At 46.9% G+C, this 23400-nt stretch overlaps 1 protein-coding gene across 10 annotated transcripts in view; it reads right to left on the reverse strand.

Moving 5' to 3' along the window:
* Positions 1 to 23400, reverse strand: part of SHROOM3 (shroom family member 3) — a 331538-nt gene that overhangs the window by 14365 nt on the left and 293773 nt on the right. For all 10 annotated transcript variants that reach the window (XM_086405211.1, XM_086405210.1, XM_086405217.1 and 7 more), the window contains 5 exons: positions 16731 to 19929; positions 9067 to 9140; positions 4766 to 5572; positions 3011 to 3517; positions 816 to 966 (listed from right to left, as the gene is read on the reverse strand). In XM_086405211.1, the coding sequence (XP_086261337.1) occupies positions 816 to 966; positions 3011 to 3517; positions 4766 to 5572; positions 9067 to 9140; positions 16731 to 19929 (4738 nt within the window). The remainder of the gene's footprint in view (positions 1 to 815; positions 967 to 3010; positions 3518 to 4765; positions 5573 to 9066; positions 9141 to 16730; positions 19930 to 23400) is intronic.

The following is a 23400-nucleotide window of genomic DNA, read 5'->3' on the forward strand; positions in this document are numbered from 1 at the left end:
ATGAAACAGAATCACATGAGAAGCTTTCCTGGAACTGGCACCACTGAGAAGCACTTACATTCCTGGCTCAGCACGAGGCGAGTTTTTCAACAAAGAGCCCTTTTCAGCAGACTGGCCTGAGACGTATGAAGAGCTATAAGCACAGAGGCAGGCAGCCCCTCTGGGGCTGTGGGGAAAGCAGCCGGGCACAGCTGGGCTGAGATCTCCAGGGCATGTGGGAAGACACCAGCATCACGGTCATTCTGAAAGTGCTTTACATTTAAAATTTCTGTAGGAGCAGCAAATGCTAACAACTCAATTCTAACACTGTGCTTTCAAGCTTTTCCCTGTGGTACAGGGGAGGGGATCTAAAGAATAATACTTCCTTTTCTCGAAGTATCTTTTGATAATCAGTCTCTTTTTCCTTAAAGTTTCTAGACTTCCTAGTTTCCTTTTGACCATGAAACACGAAATGAAAATGACATAGACCACTGGCATTGGTTGGTCAACTGCTGAGAACAGTGTCGGGATCCCCGTGTTGAACCAGGAAGCAGGGGACCTACCTGGGTTCTAGTCCTAGCTGTGTGACTTGTAGGAAATCCACCTTAATCCCTCTACCCTTCACTTTTGCCATTTGTAAAAAGGACAATGACAGGACAGCTGTGAGGCAACTGCTCCAAGCGCCTTGCACGTGGAGAATCTCTGATGGCTCCATGAGGCTGGTGATGTCACAGGCCTCCCCCCGGCCCCCACCCGCCGCTACTGTAAGGCACCAGTAAGCCTGCAAGAACTACCTTTCTGGGGGAGCAGAACAAAGTCCCCCATTCTTTCTTTACCTTCTTTTCGTTGATGTCTGCCTGCTCCTCTTCCTCGTTCACCTCTTCTGGCATAGCTTTGATTTTGTTGAGAAGCTCAGCCTTGGGAGCAGAGACGCTGTAGTAGGCAGGACAGTTGACCAACACGCCCACTGCTTCCTTGTCGTCACTCCTGGGTCAGAGAGAATAAGAGTACAGCCACATGCAGCTTCATTTCACCACACGTCTGTCCATTTGGAAACATGTAAAAAAAAGTTCTGGGTGATATCTTCCCAGGGGTTAGGATGACCTAATAAATATTTACGATTGACTGATCACGATGTGTGGGGCTCTTGAAGCCAGAGTACTTGGGATGGAAGACCACTAAGGGCCACATTACGATGGGGAGTGGACTGTGGACGTTTAACCTTTCTGCATGTTTCTCCTCTTGTGATAAATACCAGAATGACACTAACTTCCTGTTTCACAGAGAGACAACAGGGAGCCAAGACTTAGTCAACAGGACAGTGTTTTCAAGGTGCTACACCAACCTCAGGTTTTAGGTTAATTATTTCCTCCTCCTCCTTGGTTTCCATAATGTGTCTGATGCCTACTGTAATTGTTGCTTGGACATTTACCAGTTTTCCTTTTTCATGAACGCTTGAGGCTCTAGGTAAGCCTGAGAAACCTGGAGCTTGCTGGTCAACAATGAACACATACAAAAAGTAAAACCTACTCACTGCTTACACAGCAGGGGGGTTTTCGAGGATGGAGGACAATCTAGAAATTGTGGACCTGATAACTACGGTCTTCGTTTTACTATAATCAAGCTGTCTCTCACACTCTATAGGTAAGACTCTCAGTTCAGTTCAGTTGCTCAGTTGTGTCTGACTCTTTGCAACCCCATGGACTGCAGCATGCCAGGCTTCCCTGTCCATCACCAACTTCCAGAGCTTGCTCAAACTTATATGCCATCCAACCATCTCATCATCTGTTGTCCCCTTCTCCTCCTGCCTTCAATCTTTCCCAGAATCAGGGTCTTTTCCAGTGAGTCAGTAGGTAAGACCCAACTCACTGAATAAAGGACTCTGTAGGCATAATTAGTTTTCTCGGACATAATCTTGTGACATTATTTAACATCTAAACCACCATTTTACTATGGAATCCAGAACCACCAGAAGACTGTTTTCACTAATTTCCCAACTGGTGAGGTTATTCCTCTAAAAAATATAGTTACATTAATCCAGTTAGTGGGGGTGGGGGAAAAAAACCAAACATGGTAAAAAGTTCTTCTGATATGCCCTGCCTCCCCACATATTCACTGCCTTACAAATGGGCTTCTTGGGCATCTTATCTGATTACCTGAAGCCCACAGTGGCTATCTGCAGTCTCACATACAACAGGACTATGCTCACTTTAACCAGAAGATGGCGCACATCATCCTTCTGAAATCCCTCAGGAAGCTTTCCATGCTGCCAAAGCCACGTGAGGATTTCACTTCTAAACTTTTGTTCTCAGAGATAATGCCAGGAAATGCTTTTCTAAGAATGTATATGTCAACTACTCTGGTCTTCCTATTGCGAGTGTCTGGAAGACAACCACCCATGGTGAACCGACTGACACATCCATAAAAATTCAACTGTGGGTCCACAGGGGACCCAGTGGACTGCCCTGCACATTGTGGGTGCTTAAGAAGTGTTTGCTAAACACATGGCCCTGGATAAGTCACTTCCTGTTAGTCTCTGTAAGAGACTGAAAGAGGAGGCTGGACAAGGTTACCGTTTAAGGCTTGGATAAAGTGATCAGAGCTTCTGATAACATAGCGGACAGCCTGGAAACACCACGTAGATCTTCCCTTTCTCCCCTCCCCCACAACTCAAAACACAGTGTTCCCATAATTCAGTTAGGATCAGTTGGAAATTTCTAAAATGCAAGCCCAAATTTAGATGAAATGCTCTCTGATTTTATTTGTTGGTGGTCTTGAAGCCACCAACTGTGGAGTTCCAGCCTGTTGATTCATATAGTTTTCATTGAAAACTTGTAAGAAAATAAAAAAACACTCTAATCTCTCCCATAGTAGCTTCAAGGAAATCAAACATGCAAGAAAATACTGCAGTAACCCAGGAGAAATCAAAAGAAGGAAAAATACAAACTGCTCATGATCCTCTCACCGGATCATCACCCCCTCGGAAGCACTTTAATTTGAAGTCTGTTTGGGGACATTGCCAGGGACTTACCTCTTGGTCTCACATCCTGGGAAGCTGATGGTTTTCTGCACGGCCTTCTTCTTTACGCTGTTTTCCTTCAGCAAATTAACATCTCGAGGAAACAAACCTTCCATCAGGTCCATAGTTGTCTTCATTCTGGAGTCTGGGTCCAAAATGTCTGCCAGAGATTTGTCTTGGTGGATAATTTCCTTGGCTAGCGTCTCTGTCCTGATGTCTTCTGAGGTCTTCTGAGGACCAGAACTGACATTCTTTTCTAAACCTGCAGTCCCAATGGCTGGCTCGTGGATGAGGCTGTGGGTCTGCATGGGAGGTGGCTGTCCTGGGCTTGGCTGCTTGTTTAGAGACCCAGCAGGCTGGGGCAGAGCACCCGTGGTGGAGGGCGGGTTGGTCTCCTTGGCCTCGAAACTCTTGCCTGAAGTTTGCGATCTGGAACCCAGCAGCTGATTATCAACCGGATGGGCTGCACCGGCCATGGACCTTTCCTTGGCAACTGTCACCTTGGCAAGTTTGCTGGAGCTGTCAGGGATATTCAAAAAAAGAGAGGGGTGACGGAAGAGTCAGCAGAGGGTGAAAGAAGACAGAGACACTGGCACAGGGGTGCACCTTTCAACACATAAGGAGATTCTGAGGTTGTTATCCCCACAAACAGCAGGTTCAAAAGGGTCACAGAGAGGCTTTTAAGGCGGGGTGTGTGACTTTCAAGGGGGATGTGACGTTTTTAAGGGGGATAGACTGAATAGGAGTTCAGTTTTGGTGAATGTTGCTCTCAGATTCCAGAGCTTTATGAAAGTGAACCGAGGATAATGTTCACTTTATCACATAATAGTGGTGTTTAGAGGAAGTTACCACAAAGGTGCTGATGTATCTTCAGTGTTGTCCTAGGGAGGTATGTGTTGGGAAATGCTCCTTCCCCATTCTTCTGGCTTCCAAGAAGAGGTTTTCCCTAAACACTACTGACCTTCAGCCTTCCTCTTCATTCCTTTCTATGGATACAGAGTGACTCTGCAAAGAGAAGCGGCCCACAGCCCATTCCTAGTCCAGCCTCTTTTTTAAAGTAAGGCTGCCTCTAGACTTGCTCTGGCATGCTCACACGTGCTCGCTGTGTGTGTGTGTGTGTGTGTATGTGTGTCTAGCACAGCCTGTGACTAGTGTCAGGAGACTCACTTATACTCAGACAGAAGCCATATTCTCCAGGATCAGCTCTCTCAGTAATAAGAGTGATTATTTTTGTCTTCTGTATGCCCTTTCCTTTTGCCTTATTTCTTCACTGATCAGGATTTGGACTCTCTGAAGCTGCCATGCCCACAGAACTAAACCTGGCCTCCTGGGTTCTGGTTTCCATTTCCACTAGTCTCACTCCTCAGCGCCCAAGGGCTGCTAGCATAGTGACTTGTTGCTGTGCTTACTTGTGTCTGACTTTGTGACCCTGTGGGCTGTAGCCCGCCAGGCTCCTCTGTCCATGGAATTTTTCAGGCAAGAATACTGGAGTGGGTTGCCGTTTCCTCCTCCAGGGAATCTTCCCCACACAGGGATGGAACCCGCATCTCCTGCATCTCCTGCACTGCAGGTGGATTCTTCACTGCAGAGCCATTGCGGAAGCCCTGCATAAGGACTACCCAGGTCAAGAGAGGAAACAGTTCTGTCATCTGGTGAAACTGACATGGCTCTCCAGGGGCCAGCAGAGGCAGCTCAGGGCAGCCTGGAGTGTGGAAATCTTACCAGGGTGGCAGACCCTTCTCCACTGGCAGAGGGCTGCGATCTCACCTGGCACGGGGCTCCAGGTAGCCCTCCTCCCACTGGGCCGGGCACATAGCTTCAGGAGGAGGCGGAGGGAAGTGGTCCAGGCCCTGGGCCAGGGATGCCTTGCTGGTTGTTGGTGGTGGGGGCGGCGGCGGAGGGGGCAGCAGCAGCTCATCGCAGCGGGGGCTGGAAGTGGCGGTGGGGCGTGGGTCCCTCACAAACACCTCGTCATCCTCGCAGTCCTCGCGAGGTGGCGGGGAAGCCAGCAAGGCCGACTCGGAGATCCGGAGGGAAATCCTGCCCGGAATGCCTGGGGCCCCGAGAGGCGTATCCGGGTCAGAAGTGCTGCTCGAGCTGGGGGCATCCTGTGGCTTGGGGTAGTGCTTCGGGGGGTCCTCGGGGAGGCTCTCCTCTCTGACTATGTAGGTCCGCTTCATCCAGGGCGGGGAGGCCCGCATCCCTGCGAGCTCTTCCGTCTTGCGCTCAGGGCTGGGAGGCTGGGCCAGGCTGTGGCCACTGCCGCTTCTGGGGGTCCCGGCTGGTGTGGAGGGCTGGGCTGCAGCCTGTGAGCAATAGCTCGAAGGGCCAGGGGCAGACAAGACCGAGCTCAGGGGTGCAGCCCTGGCGTCTGGAAGATGCCCATGAGCTCCCGAGGACAATGGCAGAGGGCAAGGCGTTCTGCTGGCCTGTCTCGGAGGGTCCAGCGGCCCCGGACCCCCGCTGGGAACAGAGGCACCACCACTACCTGCTTTGCAGCCCGAATCCCCCCAGTGAGGGCTGGGGTGGTGCCTGAGCGCTGGCATCTCTTCACGGCTGGAACAGCTGAATGGCCTGGAACAGGATACAGACATGTGGGTTAGTGCTGATGAAAAGGGGCAAACGCTGAGCCCAAGGTGCATTCCACAGACTGGAAAAGCCTCTGACGGGGAGAAGGACCCCAGAGAAACTGCACACTGCTTCCCCCTGGCTGCTCAAAGAACCTGAAAATTGCAATTCAACGGCGGGACAGGCATAAACTCCTGCAGGAAAATGTCACAGGGCATTTCTTTTTATTAATTCTCTCTCATCCCCCTTCCTCCATGCAAGGCAGCATTTGAGGACAGGCTTCAGGACATTTCTTCTGGTCCTTTTAGACCAAGTTTGGGAACCAGCTCCTGACTTCTGGGGGAAAGAATGCTCCCTCATTCTCTTGCCAGTGAGCCCCCATGGGGGTGGTCTGTTTGGAAAGTATTTGCATGGGCTGCTGATTCCGCAGGTTTTATTTACAACTTTCTCTTGGATTCCCAGTGTTTTCATTTCTCCAAATGGAAAGAAAGAAAGAAGTGTCTCACCTAAGGAGCTAATAAGCAGTTACCTCTGGAGAAAGAGACCGACAATAATGAGCAAACAGAGAGCATGGTGGTTTAAACAGCTGTCCTCTAGGCTCCAAGGAAAAACCCAACAATTTCCAGTACTTTTGTTATTGTGTTTGAAAGGAAAAAAAGGAGAACAATACAAAGAAAACACGTCTGCAGCCCTGCCTGCCCGCCATGCAAGAGTTAATGTGAGGATTAAAAAGTCTCCAGCAAACATCCATAGTTCGTAAACCCCACATCTGTAGCTCCCTGACTAGTGTGCAAGTGAATCTGGAGAGCAGATGGTACTCTTCATTTCACAGACCCGCATCCCAAGGGGGCTGTGGTTCGGTCCCCAGTCAGTCAGCACAGTCCTGGCCACAAAATCATCTAAGGCCAGATGAGAGTCAAGCAGCATAAAGAAGGAAAAGACCACAAAGAACCCAACTAGCTCTTCTGCTGTTATTTTCTCTTTAATATAAAATGTAGTAAGGTACCCATCTTCCGCTTAGATGCAAACCCTCCCTCCCACCACAGATCTTTTCATTTATAGGCAGCTTCTTTATCAGGAACCTCTCAGTATCCAAGAGTGGCTATTCTGTCCTTCTTGGCGGGTTCCCAAATGGGTCCACGAGAAACGCAGGGGTGGGAGATTCGCTGAGGGTGCTCTCTACTCCCATGTCTTATTCACTTTGGGACCCCCAGATCCAGGCACAAAGTACCTTCTCAATAAATGTCTTTTGAACAATGTCTCTTTTGCCCGCTGCTATTTAGATGGTAGGGCATGAAATATTTCTGAACTTAGCATCCTCTAATAGGACATGGAATAACTGGAATCTGATGTTTTAAGGACTAATTCATGTTGTAATTTCATATTGCTTTAGGGGAGACGTCACTAAAACACACAATAAAATAATGTGTATCTTTTAAAGATCCAGCCAAAATAAACCTTGAAATAATGTTTTTAGTTTATACTTAATATTCTTTTATAGAAACTACACTTAAACTGTATATTTTTGAAGATAGTAGTTTAGTTAAATGCTTAGTTTGATTGAGAATACTTCTTCCTGGGGATTGTTTTCCAAGAATAAAAACTAGTGTCATAAAGATTTTGTTTCAGTCTCTTTTATAATCGAGGGTGAGAGAACGAAGTTTGATTAGTCTCATTTTCTTCCTCATAGCATTTTTTAAAATATGGTTAAAAAAATCCTATAACATAAAATTTACTACTTTAAATTCATTTTAAAATGTTCAGTTAAGTATATCCATATTGTTGCAAAACAGACCTCCAGAACATTTTCATCTTGCGAATCTGAAGCTAGGTAACTAGCAAGCAACAACTCTTTTCCCCACTCCTCCAGCCCTTGTAACTGCCACTCTGCTTTTCTACAAATCTGACTACTTTAGGTACCTCATACAAACGGAACCGTAAAGCATTTCTGACTGGCTTATTTCACTTAGCATAACGTCCTCAAGGTTCATCCGTGTTGCAGACTGTGACAGCATTTCCTTCCTTTTAAAGGCTGAACAATATCCCAGTGTGTGCACACACCTCATTCTGTTTATCCACTCAACCACCTGTGGACAACTCAGTTGCTTCCCCCTCTCTGCTATCATGAGTAGTGTTGCAGCGAAGACGGGTATAAAAATCTCCCTTCAAAACACTGCTTTCAGTTCTTTGGGTTTATACTCAGAGGTGGGGTTGCTTGGTCATGACAGATTTTTAATTTTTCAAGGAACCTCCGTAGTGTTTCCTATGGCAGTTACACCACTTTGTAATCCTACCAATGGTGCACAGGGGTTCCAATTTCTCCACATCTTCCCCAACACTTGTTAGGTGTTTTTGATTGTAGTCATCCTCATGAGAGTGCTTTTGACTTGCATTTCTCTGTGGATTAGTGATGTGCAGTATCTTTTCATGTGCCCGTTGGCTATTTGGAGGAATGTCTATTCAAGTCCTTTGTGTAATTGAGCAATTTGATTTTTTGTTTTTTTTGACTTTAGTTTCACCTTAGACTTTAGAATAGTGCTCTTTTGGCAGAGCTCTAGTTCTAGTCAACCTTCTCTTCTTTCTAGCTTTGAATTAAGGTACCCAAACTAACGTCCTTAGCCTCACCTTGACTCCTTGCTTCACTTTGAGAAGAGCTACAGGAGCAAAAGCAGCTATACAAGGCTGCCCTTGGCAGCGAAGGAGGTAACTTAATACTTACTTCCTGACCATGCTGGCAGTTACTAGGCTGAATTATGGAGAAGATGAATACAGAAAAACAGAGAAACAATGACTGAGTGAAACATAATAAATATTAAAGAACCGGCCTAAAAAAAAAAAGCGAGATTAACTATATGACCATCAGTAATAACCAGATTACAGTAGACAGTCCTACAACGCTGCATTAAAACTACATACAGACACGTGGTTCAGAGGAAATCCTCTTTGGAAATTCCTACTCGTTAAGCTCCAAGTGAATAGTCCAAAGATCCTACTTCTAAAAATTATCCATAATATTTTTCTAAGGAGAAATGATTTCGAAGGCAATAAAAAAAAAAAAAAAAGACTTTCTTGCTGTCTTCTAAGTGCCTACAATGATTGGTCTTACGTGAAGCTGTTCATGAATGCTTGTGCTTATTCAGAGACCTGATCCTGTGGGTCACAGCCAGAAGAGATCAGCCACACCAGAGAGGACCCACGTGAGAAAGTCAGAGGACATGCCGGAGAAGAGCACAATCATCAACCATTCTGATGTAAACACTCGAGAAGTCAACCACCGCCTCAACAGCACATGTTCAAAACCTATTTTGAATAGTATCATTCTTAGACAAAGTCATCTGTGGATAAAAAGGTTTCCCATAGCCTAGACAAACTGAAAAAGGCAGCACAAGACACCATGAAACATCATAACATCTTAATTCAATTTCTAGTAGAGATGAACAGAAGCATTTAACTCCAGCAGCATTCATGAGGCAAAGAGCATCATAACTATAGACACATACCTGGAACCTGGGCCAGTCAAATAACACGGATCCTTCATGAGACCAAAGCTATTGTTTTCCCCCAAAAGCACATCCTTAAAACAGAAGAGAGGCACAGTGTTAGTACCAACAAACGGTGTTGAAATTTACCAAGGGGGTGGAGGTGTAAAGGAGATGAACATTTATTGGTGGTCCACTCTTTATTGTCAGGCTCATGGCGGCATTGTTACATACTAACCCATTTTATCCTCAAAGCCTCAGGAAGTACTATTAACCCCACTGCATTGATGAGGACACACACCCAAGAGGTTAACTTTTCCAAGGTCACAAGTGGTAGAACCTCAGTCTATCTCACTGGGTGCCTCTCTTAACCAAGACATTTTCTAAACAAGAGAAGTCTGATAACAATTACCTTCAGAGTTCAGAAACAACTGCTATATTTGAAGTATAAAGATGAAAATTAATTCAAAGGGCAAAACTTTCGAAATAGCAACAGGGAAATACGGGAGATGACAAGAAAAGGAGAGTTTACTACATTTAGCAAAATCCCAAGAATCAGATAGGAATCTGGCTTGTAATCAGGTTGATATACATTCTTTCTGGGAAAAACATCTCATCCACATGTCATATCAGTAACTCTGGGGACACTTCAAGGGTAGTCATTTGTTTCTGTTTTTAATATGGGTATATAATGGTTTCTGGTGGGTTATAGGTCAGTTTTTGATAGTGTAAAATCAGGTCATACGTACAGGTTCCTGATGAAGACAATGATGTTGCTCTTGATAAAACTCTCAATTATTTATGATAACAGGAGTCAGGTAGAAAACAAGAAAATTAAATCCACAGGTAATCCATAAACTTAATTTTAGCATTTCCCCCTTTATTCTGTCCAAAGGGCTAATTGCTTTTCATCCCCTTTCTCTTTTTCTTTCCTGCTCCTTCCCCCCAATCAGTGATAGAAGTACTAAAAAGCAAGAAGAGCCAGAGGTGGGTGGGAGCAAGCCCAAAGAAGAAACAAACCTGAATATTATTAATAACCACAGCTTCCCCTTACTGGGCATTGACTGTGTGTTGGATACTCTGCCAAGTTCCTTATGATCCTCAAGTGAAGTGCCTGGAGTCATGTCAGGCACCTGACATTTCTCCTGTAATTTAATCTATAACAATGGGGAGCAGGGTGGAAACTGCAGCAGCAAGGAGCTGGGATTCAAACCATGATTTCCTCAAAGCCTAAGGGTGATCTTTAGAACCTTAAGTTGAGAGGTGGCTGAGTTGGATGCAATAAAATATCAATGCTTTGAGAAAAAAGAATTCCATGCGTCTCTGATTTGCTCAAGTATCATTAGATGGAATAGGAATTCCTACTCTTCACAAAACCTTACAGCCCATTTATAACAAGCAAGGACCTACTGCACAGTACAGGAAATTCTGCTCAATATTCTGTAATAACCTAAATAGGAAGTGAAGTGAAAGTTGCTCAGTCGTGTCTAACTCTTTTCGACCTCGCCTGACAGACTTCTCTGTCCAGAGAATTCTGCAGGCAAGAACACTGGAGTGGGTAGTTGTTCTCTCCTCTAGGGGATCTTCCCAACCCAGGGATCGAACCCTGGTCTCCTGCATTTCAGGCGGATTCTTTACCAGCTGAGCTATCAGGGAAATCCAGGGAAATAAATGGGAAGAGAACTTGAAAAAGAATAGGTCCAAGACAAATTGCCTTGCTATACACATGAAATCAACATAACACTGTTAATCAACTATACTCCAATATAGGGGGAAAAAATGTACACATTGTTCAATGAGAGAAAAACAAAACAAAACCAAACTCTTATGGTCTCTTTAAAGTCTTTCTCCACTCCACTCCCTCACTGACAAGAATATTCAGCTTCACCAGTTGTTAACTGGAAAAGCCTCTGCTGCTGCTACTGCTGCTAAGTCACTTCAGTCGTGTCCGACTCTGTGCGACCCCATAGACAGCAGCCCACCAGGCTCTGCCGTCCCTGGGATTCTCCAGGCAAGAATACTGGAGTGGGTTGCCATTTCCTTCTCCAATGCATGAAAGTGAAAAGTGAAAGTGAAGTTGCTCAGTCGTGCCCGACTCCCAGCGACCCCACAGACTGGAGCCTACCAGGCTGTTCCATCCATGGGATTTTCCAGGCAAGAGTACTGGAGTGGGGTGCCACTAGGTCCCCTCAAAGCTAGTAATGTTCAAATACATACTTCCATTCTATTACTTCCTTTAAATTACAGCATGAGCTTGATATTTATGAGGATATGCATAAAATAAAGGAACTGAGAGCCAGTAATAGACAACTGAGAGAAATTTTTACATCTTCTGTCAATGGAAACACCATTTGGACTGAAGGGAAATTCCTTCCCAACCTAGTAGAAAACCCAAGGAGGATTCATTCCTGCTGCACATATTTGCTTTGATTGGGTAAGTATGCACTGCCAAAGACTACTTGATTTTCTATAAACTGGTAAGCAGTATAAACTTCTATGACAATTTAGGAAAAAGCAGTGGCTATGGGGGATACAGAGTGATACCACTCATTAACTGTCTTTTTTTTGGTCTCTAACTTTGTTTGACTGACTGAGAAGTACACCAGTTCTTATTCTTTATTAGGCACACTACACTTAAAACTATAAACTTAAATCCTAGCAAATTCTGATTCTCACTCTTTGAGTTCTGAATTAAGATATCCTAATATCTCTACGACCAATAAAACATGAAGACAATATTCATCTACTTTGGAGTATCAAGTATCTGCTAAAATGAATTAGAAATTTTAAAAAATATTATTTAAGTAGTAGTAATTGATAAATGTTAAAATGAAATCAATTCACTGGCTAGAGTTTTCAGATATAAGATGTTTAACTCTCATCTCTCAGTCTTTTTTTATACCAGGAGGCAGCACGGTATAGTGACTTAAAAACCTCTGGAGTTAAGACAGTAGGGAGTCAAACCTCACTTCCACCAGGTAGGGCAAATTCCTCAGTTTTTCTATGCCTTAGTTTCCTCATCTGTAATATGGGAATAACAATAGTATTTCCTCCTTTGCATAGATGTAGGATTAGTTTTATGCTTATAAAACACAGTGACTAGCACATCGTGAACATTTAGTTAATAGTAGCTATTTGCAATTTCACATTTTGTGGAATGTGATTGTTACTTATCTCCAAGCTTGAATGGGTACTTGTTGAGAAGTACTAAAAATGATTGGCAAGCTGTATCCTACAGAATCGAGACTATTATCCAACATTGTGGGGTTCCATGCAAACTTCCTCAGCAATGAAATGTTTGTCACACCTTCACATGGTGAACGTGTCACATACAAGAAATGAAGATCTTTGAAAACACAGTGAGAACCAGAGAAGACTCTACCTCAACATCTGGGGGAAAAAAAATACCCCACCAGAAATCTCACTTCTCCAAAAGATTTCTTTTTATAGCTTCTGCTATATTTTAGATCTATGCATTGAATGGGTATAAATTTCCATCTCCAAGGCAAAAATGTTTGAATTTTTTCCAGCTGCTTTGCAGGGCCTACCTAATTTAAATCAGTTAAGTTTTCTAAAGTGTCTTAGAAAACAGAAAGCAGCCAAGAATTTGATGGGCACTTCAGCTGCATCACTAATATTCATTTGTTCTGCAATTACACTTTTCAAATTAAGAGGAATTAAAGGAGAGGGAACAAGGGGTGGTTTGTTCAGAGATGACCACAGCTGGCTAAGGGGCTGGCCTGGGTCTGCTGAGTGTCTGAGCAGGTCTTAGGCTATAAGTGGCAGCAGCCTTCTGCAGCCATCATTTCAGACCCAAGAACGACCAAATTTTATAAACAGAGAAATCAATTTCTGCGCTGACCTTGTTTTGCAAGCAGAAACTATCCTCACTAATGGACCTTTGAAACGGAGCTGAATCCTGGTCCAAAGCTTGCAAAATCCTGTGCTATTAGTATCTGGCTGGCAGGAACAAGCCGCAGTTGTTTGGGAGGCTATTGACTGAGCTGGCACCAGAAACAGACTCCATATTTTCGGTTTAACTCAGGCAGACGGTTTAGTCTCTACAGGGTCACTTAATTTCTCAGAGTTCTCTCAAGCTGAGACGAGAAAAATCCTTATTTAACACCTTCACCAAAGCTTAATGACAATGGTAAAAGTTCCTGGACTTTATTCAAATAAATAATAGTATCTTGAAATAATAACCACAATAATTACGTGGAGACTAGTTTTGTTTTTAACTAGTTCTACAACCAAGGAAGACAATGGATATATGAAGAAGATGTAAGGGGCAGACCTTGCCGGGGAATAGGTCTCAGGGCAGGCATGGTCAGACTGCTGAGCAAGGGAATGCAGGGGGAAAGCTGAGAACAAGGTCTTGGCGAAACTGCCATCTGGGGGTGATAAACTATGTTCAGAATCTGCAGGAGCAAAGCAGCAGTATTTCACGTTGAAATATTCCATTCCCCCCCATCACATCCCCCACTTTCTAAATATGGCAGTCGCTATATTAAAGAGGACATAAATAATGTTGTGTGTTTAGCTATCTCTAGAAAGTTTTTCAAATAATACCCAAGAATTGGGATTTAATTGGGATCATTCTTCTATACTGCCTATGTTTGAGCTCTATTTCCCAGTTTATCAGGTTTAAGAAATATTTGGAAGGGAAGGCAAAATAATATTCAGAACCATCCAACCACTTCCCCAGAAGAGAATAATGACATGTAGCGAGGAATTAACAACAGAAGAGGATTTGGTTTTCACCTAAACATTTCTATTTTCTTTAGAACATGGGGAGAGAAATGAAAATGCTTGCCCTGCTATGTAGTGAGCCTCTGAAGCCTATCAAACTAGCTGGAATGGCATGCTACATACATGGACCATGTTTTTTCTTAGTTCCCGGACCAGGGATCAAAACCGGGCCCCCTGCAGTGGAAGCATGGAGTCTTAACCACCCACTGGACCACCAGAGCACCTACATATATGGATTGTTCAAGTGTTTTTAGAGGTAGGATAAGCACTGGAAATTAGCTCTGTTCATCATTCCAAGGGGAGAAAAACAGCTATTGGAGGCTTATGGAGGATTGCTTCTATAGATTCTGTGTGGATGTGTGTGGGGGTGGTGGTGGTTTATACTGGGGAGAAAATATTTCTTAAGAGAAAGTGTGTGGATGGGAGTGGTATTTTCCCTCAGAAGGCTGTGTGTATGTGTGTTTCAGAAGCAGCGCAGCAAACAGATCTCTCAGGCAGTGATGGCTAACTGTGAAGCTGTTTCCTCCAACTTATAATGCCTCCGCACACAACCTGCAACCCTTTGCCAACATCTTGCCCATCCTTTACTGCCTGGTTCAAATCCCTTCTCTTTCAAGAGATGCTCTTTCAGATCCCCTCAATTAGAACTAACCAGTGTCCCTCCCATAGCATGTCATTTATGATCACTCCCAAAGCACTCACCATTTGTGTTATCTGTATATAAGTACATATTCTTTGCTCAATTGTAACCCCCAGAAAGGCATGACCTTTATTTCCCTTTATGTTTCCTTCAAACCTATAATGCAGTCCTGTTCATAAAACAGGCTCTACAAATGCTTGTTAGATCACTGTACTCTCTACTGGAGAAGAGACTCTCTGAAGGGTCAATGGAGGGGTGTTCTCCCCTTGTGGTAAAATATATGTGACTTCCTTGTATCTTCTGATCTGGGAAGGGAATCATGAGGTATGCCACCGAGCTGCAGTGCAAGTAAAGCTTGGAGACAGGCTATGAAGTAGGGAAACTAATAGAGCCCTGGGAGTCAGAGCTTGGACTTTATTCCCAGCTCTCCTAACATTTCCAGGGGAAAGTTCCTCATGATGTATCCACAGCTGGGAGACTTGATGAGAAAAATCCTTTAATGTGAGAATTTGAAAGTCTGGCATTCTCCTATCTCGTCAAGATAATATAAAGAAAGAGACAGAGATATGAATTTGATATGGATAATATGGGCTTCCCTGGTGGCTCAGACAGTAAAGAATCCTCCTACAGTGGGTTCCATCCCTGGACTGGGGAGATCCCCTGGAGGAGGGCATGGCAACCCACTGCAGTGTTCTTGCCTGGAGAATTCCCATGAACAGAGTAGCCTGGTGGGCTACAGTCCATAGGCTTGCCCAGAGTCGAACACAACTGAGGGACTAAGCACAGCACGGCAAATGGATAATATACTCTACTACACAGGATTATTTTGAGGATTAATGAGACAATAAATGTAAAAGTGGGGCTTCCCAAGTGGTGCTAGTGGTAAACAATCTGCCTGCCAGTGCAGGAGGTGCCAGAGATGTGGGTTTGATCCCTGGGTCGGGAAGATACCCTGGAGAAAGAAATGGCAACTCACTCCAGTATTTTTGCCTGGAAAATCCCATAGACAGAGAACCCTGGTGGGCTACAGTCCATGAGGTTGCAAAGAGTCGGACATGACTATGCATGTATCCACTCCTAAACGTTAAAGCATTCTGAGTTGAGGGCCTGGAACTCAATAACAAACAATGATCAAAGTCAATAACAATACCTATTGTGTTAATGCAAAAGTCCAACAGAAACAAAAGAGGGTACCAAGATAAAAATCGTTAAAATACTAAGACACAGCTTCTATTGCACGAACTTGGGGGGAAAAAAAAAAAAGCAAAACAAAAATCATGAAAGATAAAAAGATAATCCCTAACTTTTCCTAATGTAATTCTTACACTGAGAAGTGGATGACACTAAAATATAATTTTTACACGTACATACTGCAGTCCATGGGGTCACAAAGAGTCGGACACAATCGAACAACTGAACAATAAATATAATATGCACATACTACTTTTCACTTTCATGCATTGGAGAAGGAAATGGCACCCCACTCCAGTACTCTTGCCTGGAGAATCCCATGGACAGAGGAGCCTGGTGGGCTGCAGTCCATGGGGTTGCTAAGAGTCCGACAGGACTGAGTGATTTCACTTTCACTTTTCACTTTCCTGCATTGGAGAAGGAAATGGCAACCCACTCCAGTGTTCTTGCCTGGAGAATCCCAGGGACGGGGGAGCCTGGTGGGCTGCCGTCTCTGGGGTCGCACAGAGTCGGACACCACTGAAGTGACTTAGCATAGCATAGCATAGCATATACACATATATGTGTAAATATATTATATACAGTTGTCTTCGAGTGCTGTGCTCAGTCACCTTTGACTCTCTGCAGCTACAGGATCCCCTGGGATGGATAACAAAATCTCCCTGATGCTATGTAAAATGGCATAATATTTGCATATAACCTACTTATAATGCAAATACTATATAAGTAATTGCTGGTGTGCTGGCAAATTCAAGTTTTGTTTTTTGGAACTCTCTGGAATTTTCCCGAATATTTTCCATTCCAGTGCAAAACCAGAAATGAGGCCTACTATGTGTGTGTATATGTATCTATAGATACACATATATAGATATCTATATTGACATATGTTTCTACATAAGACACAACTTTATAGATACCTATGAATATCTCTATTTCTGTAAGGATCTCATCAGATAGGGGCACTGAGAAAGACATCCCCTTAGGAAAACAAATGCTGCTCTTTTGCACGCAAAAGAAAAACAAAGGGGGAAGGAGGGGTTAGAGGAGTCGCACTAAGGCTTTGCGGACTGAAGCTGTAGTGCTAGGATCCGCTGGCTGCACGTACCTGGCGCTTGTCGGCGGTGGGAGATGACCGGGACCTCATGTGGACAGGGACAGCCTGGACGTCTGAGCGCTCCAGCAGGTCCTCAGCCGACATGGACTTTGCGGCCCTCCCAGCTGTGGCCCCCCACGGGGAGGGTTCCCCTGGGGTACCGTTCAGTCTCTGGGGGCCCTTTGATCCATTGTTAGCTCCACTGAGCAGTTCTCTCGGCGCTGAGTCCCCGCGGTGCCTTTCCCCAAGGTGGCGGCCGCTGGCAAACGAGCTGCTGCGATCTCGGGGGCCCCGCTGGGTCTCCCCAGTACTCCCCACCACAGTGGCTGGCAGAAGGGCGGTCTCCCTGCGGGGCGGCAGGCTGGGCTCCCGAAGCGAGCAGAGACTGGAAGCCGCGGCGAGGCCCGGGCCCTCGGGCTGGAGGTAGGTGCTCTGGGTGCGCTCCAGCAGCCGCCCCGGCTCCTGCAGGCCACAGCCGGCGCCCGCAGGCCGCTTGCCGGTCTTGCGCTGAATGTAGTCGGCCAGTGCGCTCTGCTGGAACTGCTTCAGCTCAGGCCCCGACAGGCTGAGGGTAGAGCAGGCCCTGCCGTCTCGCTCGAAGATGCGGCGCCGGTCAGTCACCGAGCCCTCCATGAAATGCGGCCCCTTCCTCGGCGGCCCAGGGGGCTCGGGCTCGGGTTCCTCCGAGACCCCCACCTCGTGCATCTTCTCGGGCTCTGAGTACGAGCGCTTCTTCTGCTCGGTGGTCAGATGCCGGCGCGGGCCCCTCCGGGCAGCAGGGGGCGCGAGGCGGGCAGGGTCCCCCTCGGCCGGGGTCACGCTGTGCCGCTCGCGCGGGGTGTGCGGGGAGGCGGAAATCGGTGCCTCCGGGCTGCGCAGCCCTACGTGGGCCGAGGCGGGTCGCAGGCGCCAGGGCCTGGAGGCCACAGACGTCCCAGGCTCGAGGTCCCGGCGTCGGAAGGACGTGGCTCCCAGGACGCGGGACTGTGCATCCTTGATGCTGTTCCGGTAGGCGCGGCTGAAGGGGGCGTCCTGCACAGTCGACTCTGGCGTGCGGGGCCTGTCGTCCGACCACATGGCCTCCTTCTCGGCCTCGCTGAAGAGCTGGAAGCTGCTCTGGCTGCGGAGCAGACGGGCGTCCCGCCTCGGGGGCTCTCCACCCCGGAGTGGGGCACCCCGGCCACCCTCCACAGCCCGCCTCGGCTGTTGACCACACGGCTGCCAGGAAACCTCTTCTGACTTTGGCTCCCCGTTTTTGAAGTGCTGTTCTCCATTGCCTAGGGGTTCAGTGAGTTCGGAAAAATGTATACGGCCTTTAGTCTCCTCCGAGTCATTCCCCAAAGTATTGGAGGCTGGGAGTGTCCTGTGGGGCCTGTAATTATAGCCGTAAGTAGAGCCGCCGGCACTCGGGGGTCTCTGGCCAGCCTGCTCTCGCTGCTCGATCTTGGAAACCTTCTCCAGCACGGAGCAGTGGGGCTTCCCGTACTGAAAGCCCTGCAGAGCCGAGGTGCTGCTGGAACTCAGCCTCCTCCGGCCCAGACTGGAGGTCTCCTGTGGGGATGGGGAGGGCGGCTCTTCATACGTTGGGTCTGAACTCTGGAAAGAGGCCAAGGTTCTCCCCTCGGGCCTTGGATAGGACACCGACCTGTCCAGCTGGCTCTTGTGATCAGCAACAGCAGTCCTTCCAGACTCTTCTCCCTTGGTATTGACTGCGCAGGTGGATGAGCCTTCCAGGTAGACTTCCTGGGCTGCTGCTCCGAGATCCAAGCTGCTTTGCCTTCTTAGACTCTCAGGAATGTTCTGGAGGGAGGAGAAGGCAGCTGCAGTCTTGCCAAAGCTGCCTGGCATACTCTGGCCCAGGCTGCCTCCGGGGAGCCTCCCCCGGAGGTTGGCATTGTGGTCTTCATGGGAATCCCCCTCCCAAGGCTCTGAAGGCAGGAAGGATCTCTTGTCTTCACCCACTTCGCACACCTGAGCCTGAGGGGATTGGAGGCTGTGGTAATTAGAATATCTGTTGCCCTGGGTGCTCTTTCTCTCACTGGGATGTGGGCTGTGGCCTTCTAGAGGTGTGAGAAGTCTCTTCAGGGAGGTCTCCTCCTCGTTCTCAGGCACTGAGGGAAAATGGACTTTATAGGGGACACATTTGGCTGAAGTTTCAGGTTTCCTCTCTACTAGGGACACTGAGTCCCGTTCTAAGGCCTGGCAGAAGGCGAAGCCAGGCCTGCTAGATCCGTTTTGGTTCCCATTCTCATCAAGGGCAGCCATTCTGTCGCACGCTCCCTGAGGAGGTGTGTACCCACCCTCCTTGGCCAGGGCAGGGTAGAGGGTACCATTTCCACTCACAGAAGGCCGGGGCACCTGGGCGAAGTGTGGCTCCAGGGAAGGTACCGGGTAGATGCCAGTCGGCAGCAGAGGTTGGCCGGGCTGGGCCTTTTGGGTATAATTGTGCTTGGGCTTCACTGGAGGGCTGTTTTCTGGGCTCTTCTCTAGCACAGTATGCAGCTGTTCCTCTATGAAGGGAGATTTCAGGGTGCCTGCAGAGTTTGCTGGAGGCCGGCAGAACCGTTTCTGATCTAGGCTAGACCAGGAGCTGGGCCTCTCTCGCTGCCGGAAGGCTGCATAACTGTCACTCCGAGCTGGGGGCAGGGGCGCACCCACTTTAGGAGGCAAGTTGTCCACAGTGGTCTCTAAGGAACCGGGGCACTGCTGGCTCCAGGAAGAGGGTGGTGCGCCTTTGCCCCGAGGAACATTATGGAATTTATTGTAGCCCTGACCATCAGTTGAGGCTCGGGTCTCCCTACCTTGGAGAAGCAGGCCTGAAGAGTTCACCTCATACTCTGCTGAGACCCCCCTCCGGGGGTCATAGACTGTCTTAACATAGCGAATATCTGCCTGCTTCATCCCTTCTAGGAGGCCACCTCGAGCAGAAGTGGTGTCCATGGAGCCCGAACGCTCCCGGCCAGAGACGCCAGGGGGTGGATACTCGAGGATGCTGGAACTGGTGGAGAAGGAGCTGTAAGCCGAATCTCTCTTGCTGTGGAGGTGGCTGAGCTGGTCAATGCTGCTGGTGGACTTGGCCGGGGAGAGAAGGTGGCAGGGTGGGTATCCCCCGCCGGCCTCCAGGCTCTCCATGCTCCCCTGGGAGCTGCACCGGTCAGGGCTCTGCCTCAGATATGCGTGGTCATAGCCGGAGAGGTCACTGGTGGAGGAGCTGGAAGAAAGGGAGGCAGGGCAGTCAGCGGTGAGCCCTGATTGTTCAGTAGGCTTCCAGGCACAGGACTAGCTGATAAATGGACTGTTGTGCAAGATGTTTGGTTTCTGGAAGGGTGGGTAAAAGGACCATATTTGGGCCTTGCTCGGCCTCCCTACGTGTCATCACTAGGAGTAACTGCCCAACACCGTAACCTATGTGTCTCTAATTAATCACCCAGGCTCGCCAGGGGAGAAGTGGGGAGCAGGAGGACACCACGTGGGCCTTTGGGCTCAGGCAACACGATGATATACTGTGTTCTGTGCCGGAAGTGACATTCTGCACGTGCCCCAAAAATGAGAGAGGTGGGCGAGGAAAGCGGAGGGCGAGATGAGTTAGAGGGACAGAGACTGACATTTTGTGTCTCTTGGGGCGTCTGTGGGAAGAAGGGGAAAGCTTAGTAAGAGACCAGGCACGCGGATGGGTGAGGGAGACTGTGCACATGTCCCCGGTTTTAGTTAATATCTTTCCTTTTTATGGAGTTGAAGGGCTACTCCCTGGCAATCTTCCTGGAATTTCCACTGTACAAGAGACAATTTGTTTGTGGTAAGAAAGCCAAACACAAAACTGAATGAGAGAATACTCAGAAACATTGAGAGCTAGCAAAAGTCGATGAGAGAGGAAAAGCAGACTGGCTAAGAAGTCTTAATCACGGGAGGCTCTCAGGTGCTGGGAGACCATCACCCATGGACAACTGCCCAGAGTCTGGGCAAAGCCTCATACGCTGGACAGTAAGACTTTTTCCTTCACTAGCTCCTCCAAAAAGTTGCCATAAGACAGAATTACTTATAGCTAACTTTAATTATAAACCCCAAATATACTTCACCCAGCATGGGCGAGAGAGAATAGAGATATAGGAAGGAATAAGTAGCTCAAAAATCAAACAGCAGTCTCAATAGTTCAAACATTTGTGATTCACTGTTCTCTAAAGAGGGCTTCCCTGGTGGCTCAGCGGTAAAGAATTTGCCTGTAATGCAGGAGACACAGGTTCGATCCTTGGGTCAGGAGGATTCTCTGGAGGAGGAAATGGCAACCCACTCCAGGATTCTTGCCTGGAAAATCCCATGGACAGAGAAGCATGGTGGGCTACAGTCCATAGGGTCACAAAAAGAATAAAGAAAACGAAGAGTTCTTGCCTGAGGCTTTTCATTTTTAAATGAATAGGCATTTAAACACTATTAAAATCCATGGAGCTATTATTATATTTCTAGATGTCGTATAAGTAAATATGGTGTCTTAATGGCTGAGTAGGTGATAATGCTTTGCTGGACTGTCTCCAGAGTATACGGGAGGAGACTAGAAGGATCATATTCTGAGTCAAAACTGGAGCAGAATTCAAGGAAAAGAAGACTACATTTTCAGCAATTGCCCCCCCAGAATAATATTTCTTTTTCAGGGCAAGTAAACTTACTGAATGGAACATCTTGCTTTGGCAGGGACAGGTATAAATTCAAGGAGGAAGGAAGGGTTAATCCCAACCAGATTAGGGAAGCCAGTCCTGGCACTCCATGTCACGGCATATGTCACTACCAGCATTTACCCCCCCACCCCCAAATGAAGAGGATGTGCTGAAGATGCACATGACGTGACTGAGGATAATCCCCTATGACCCACTTGTGCTCCTGTTTATCTCCTCTAACAGAAGACTCAGAGTTAATACTTCAAGGGGACACGGAAGCAGTAGATTCCACAAGGGCTGTTTTTGCTCACCAATTCCATGCAGGTGGTAGACACTACTTAATCCTCCTCCCCACTGCTAAGAATTTTAGCAGTCTTTCACTAAAAGGATAAGCCAGATCTAATTTAGGAACATGTGAAAAAAAAAAAAATCAAAGTGAATAAACTGATGGGTTAACTGAAACACTGCTGAATCGGAGGAAATGCCATCGCAAAATACAGATGGATCTAGAAACATGAACTCACTGGTAAACATATCTCGAGCCAAGCAAGGGTAGAGTGGGTTCCGTCTTGTGGCCAAAGGACACTTAACCCACCAATTCTCAGATGGAATGCATCCCATGAGGACCATTCTTACTCTTCACTGCTACTCAGGGAGGGCTTTGTCTCCCCAAATTCTCATTTCCAAGCTGCCTGGGGACTAAGACCCAGTGACCTATGCCATGCCACGGAGTGCCCTGACATCACCCTGTAGCAACAAGTTCTTCTACTACATTCTGGAAGCAGTCATTCTGATCACCCCTGCCATTCCTGCTTCCAAGATGGCACTCTTACAAAGAACCTGACATGCGGGTCTTCAATCCTGCAGCAGTTCCAGCCCACACAGAGACATCCTTACTCTCAAGATGAGTGTGTCAAGCATGTCAGAGTTCTCACTGTGGTCTGACGACTTCTCTACCCTCGTTTCCCATTGCTCTCCTCCTTGCTCACTGCACTCTGGCATAATGGCCACTGATGGCCTCTCAAACCCATGAAATATGTTCCCACATCAGGGACTCAGGGCCTTTGTACTCACTGTTCCCACCATAAGGAATGCTCTTCACCTGGCTCACTCCCTTCCTTTATTCATGACTGCATCGGAGAATACTTCCTGCCATTCACTATCTTAAAAGTACCTCCCCTCTCCGTATTTCTTGCTGCTCTGCTTTATTATCTTCACAGCACTTACTACTACTTGATATTACATCACCTCTGTTTAAAAGTATTTCCTAAATACTTAAAACATAACAAAGAGCACAAAACAATTATATGAAAACATTTCCTAAAGTGTACTACCAGAACATTAATTAATTCCTCAGATGATAAAATGTCTGGAAAATACTGGGCTGCTGCTAAGTCACTTCAGTCGTGTGCGACTCTGTGTGACCCCATAGACAGCAGCCCACCAGGCTCCCTCGTCCCTGGGATTCTCCAGGCAAGAACACTGGAGTGGGTTGCCATCTCCTTCTCCAATGCATGCAAGTGAAAAGTGAAAGTGAAGTTGCTCAGTCGTGTCCGACTCTTAGCAACCCCATGGACTGCAGCCCACCAGGCTCCTCCGTCCATGGGATTTTCCAGGCAAGAGTACTGGAGTGGGGTGCCATTGCCTTCTCCAGGTAAGGTAAATAATTGTAATTTAAGACATCCGAGTCCTTAATAAATTTGTTCATGTGATATTCTGCAAGGCAAATATACTAAGCAGTGCTTTAAGGTTTTTTTTAATGTAGACCACTTTTAAAGTCTTTATTGAATTTGTTACAATATTGTTTCTGCTTTGTATTTTGATTTTTTGGCCACAAGGCATGTGGGTAATATCCCACATGTTCTCTGACCAGGGGTTAAACCCGCACTCCTGCCCTGGCAGGCGAAGTCTTAACCACTGGACCACCAGGGAAGTCCCAAGCAGTGATTTCTAAACTTACATGACCCTAGACAGTTTTCCCCAAGGGGCATCTAATGGATTATCATTCCATGGAACATACCTGGGGAAACAGT

Source organism: Bos grunniens, chromosome 6 (assembly GCF_055505025.1).
Source record: "Bos grunniens cultivar Pamir isolate PY7600 chromosome 6, Bosgru_T2T1.0, whole genome shotgun sequence".
Classification (NCBI taxonomy): domain Eukaryota; kingdom Metazoa; phylum Chordata; class Mammalia; order Artiodactyla; family Bovidae; genus Bos; species Bos grunniens.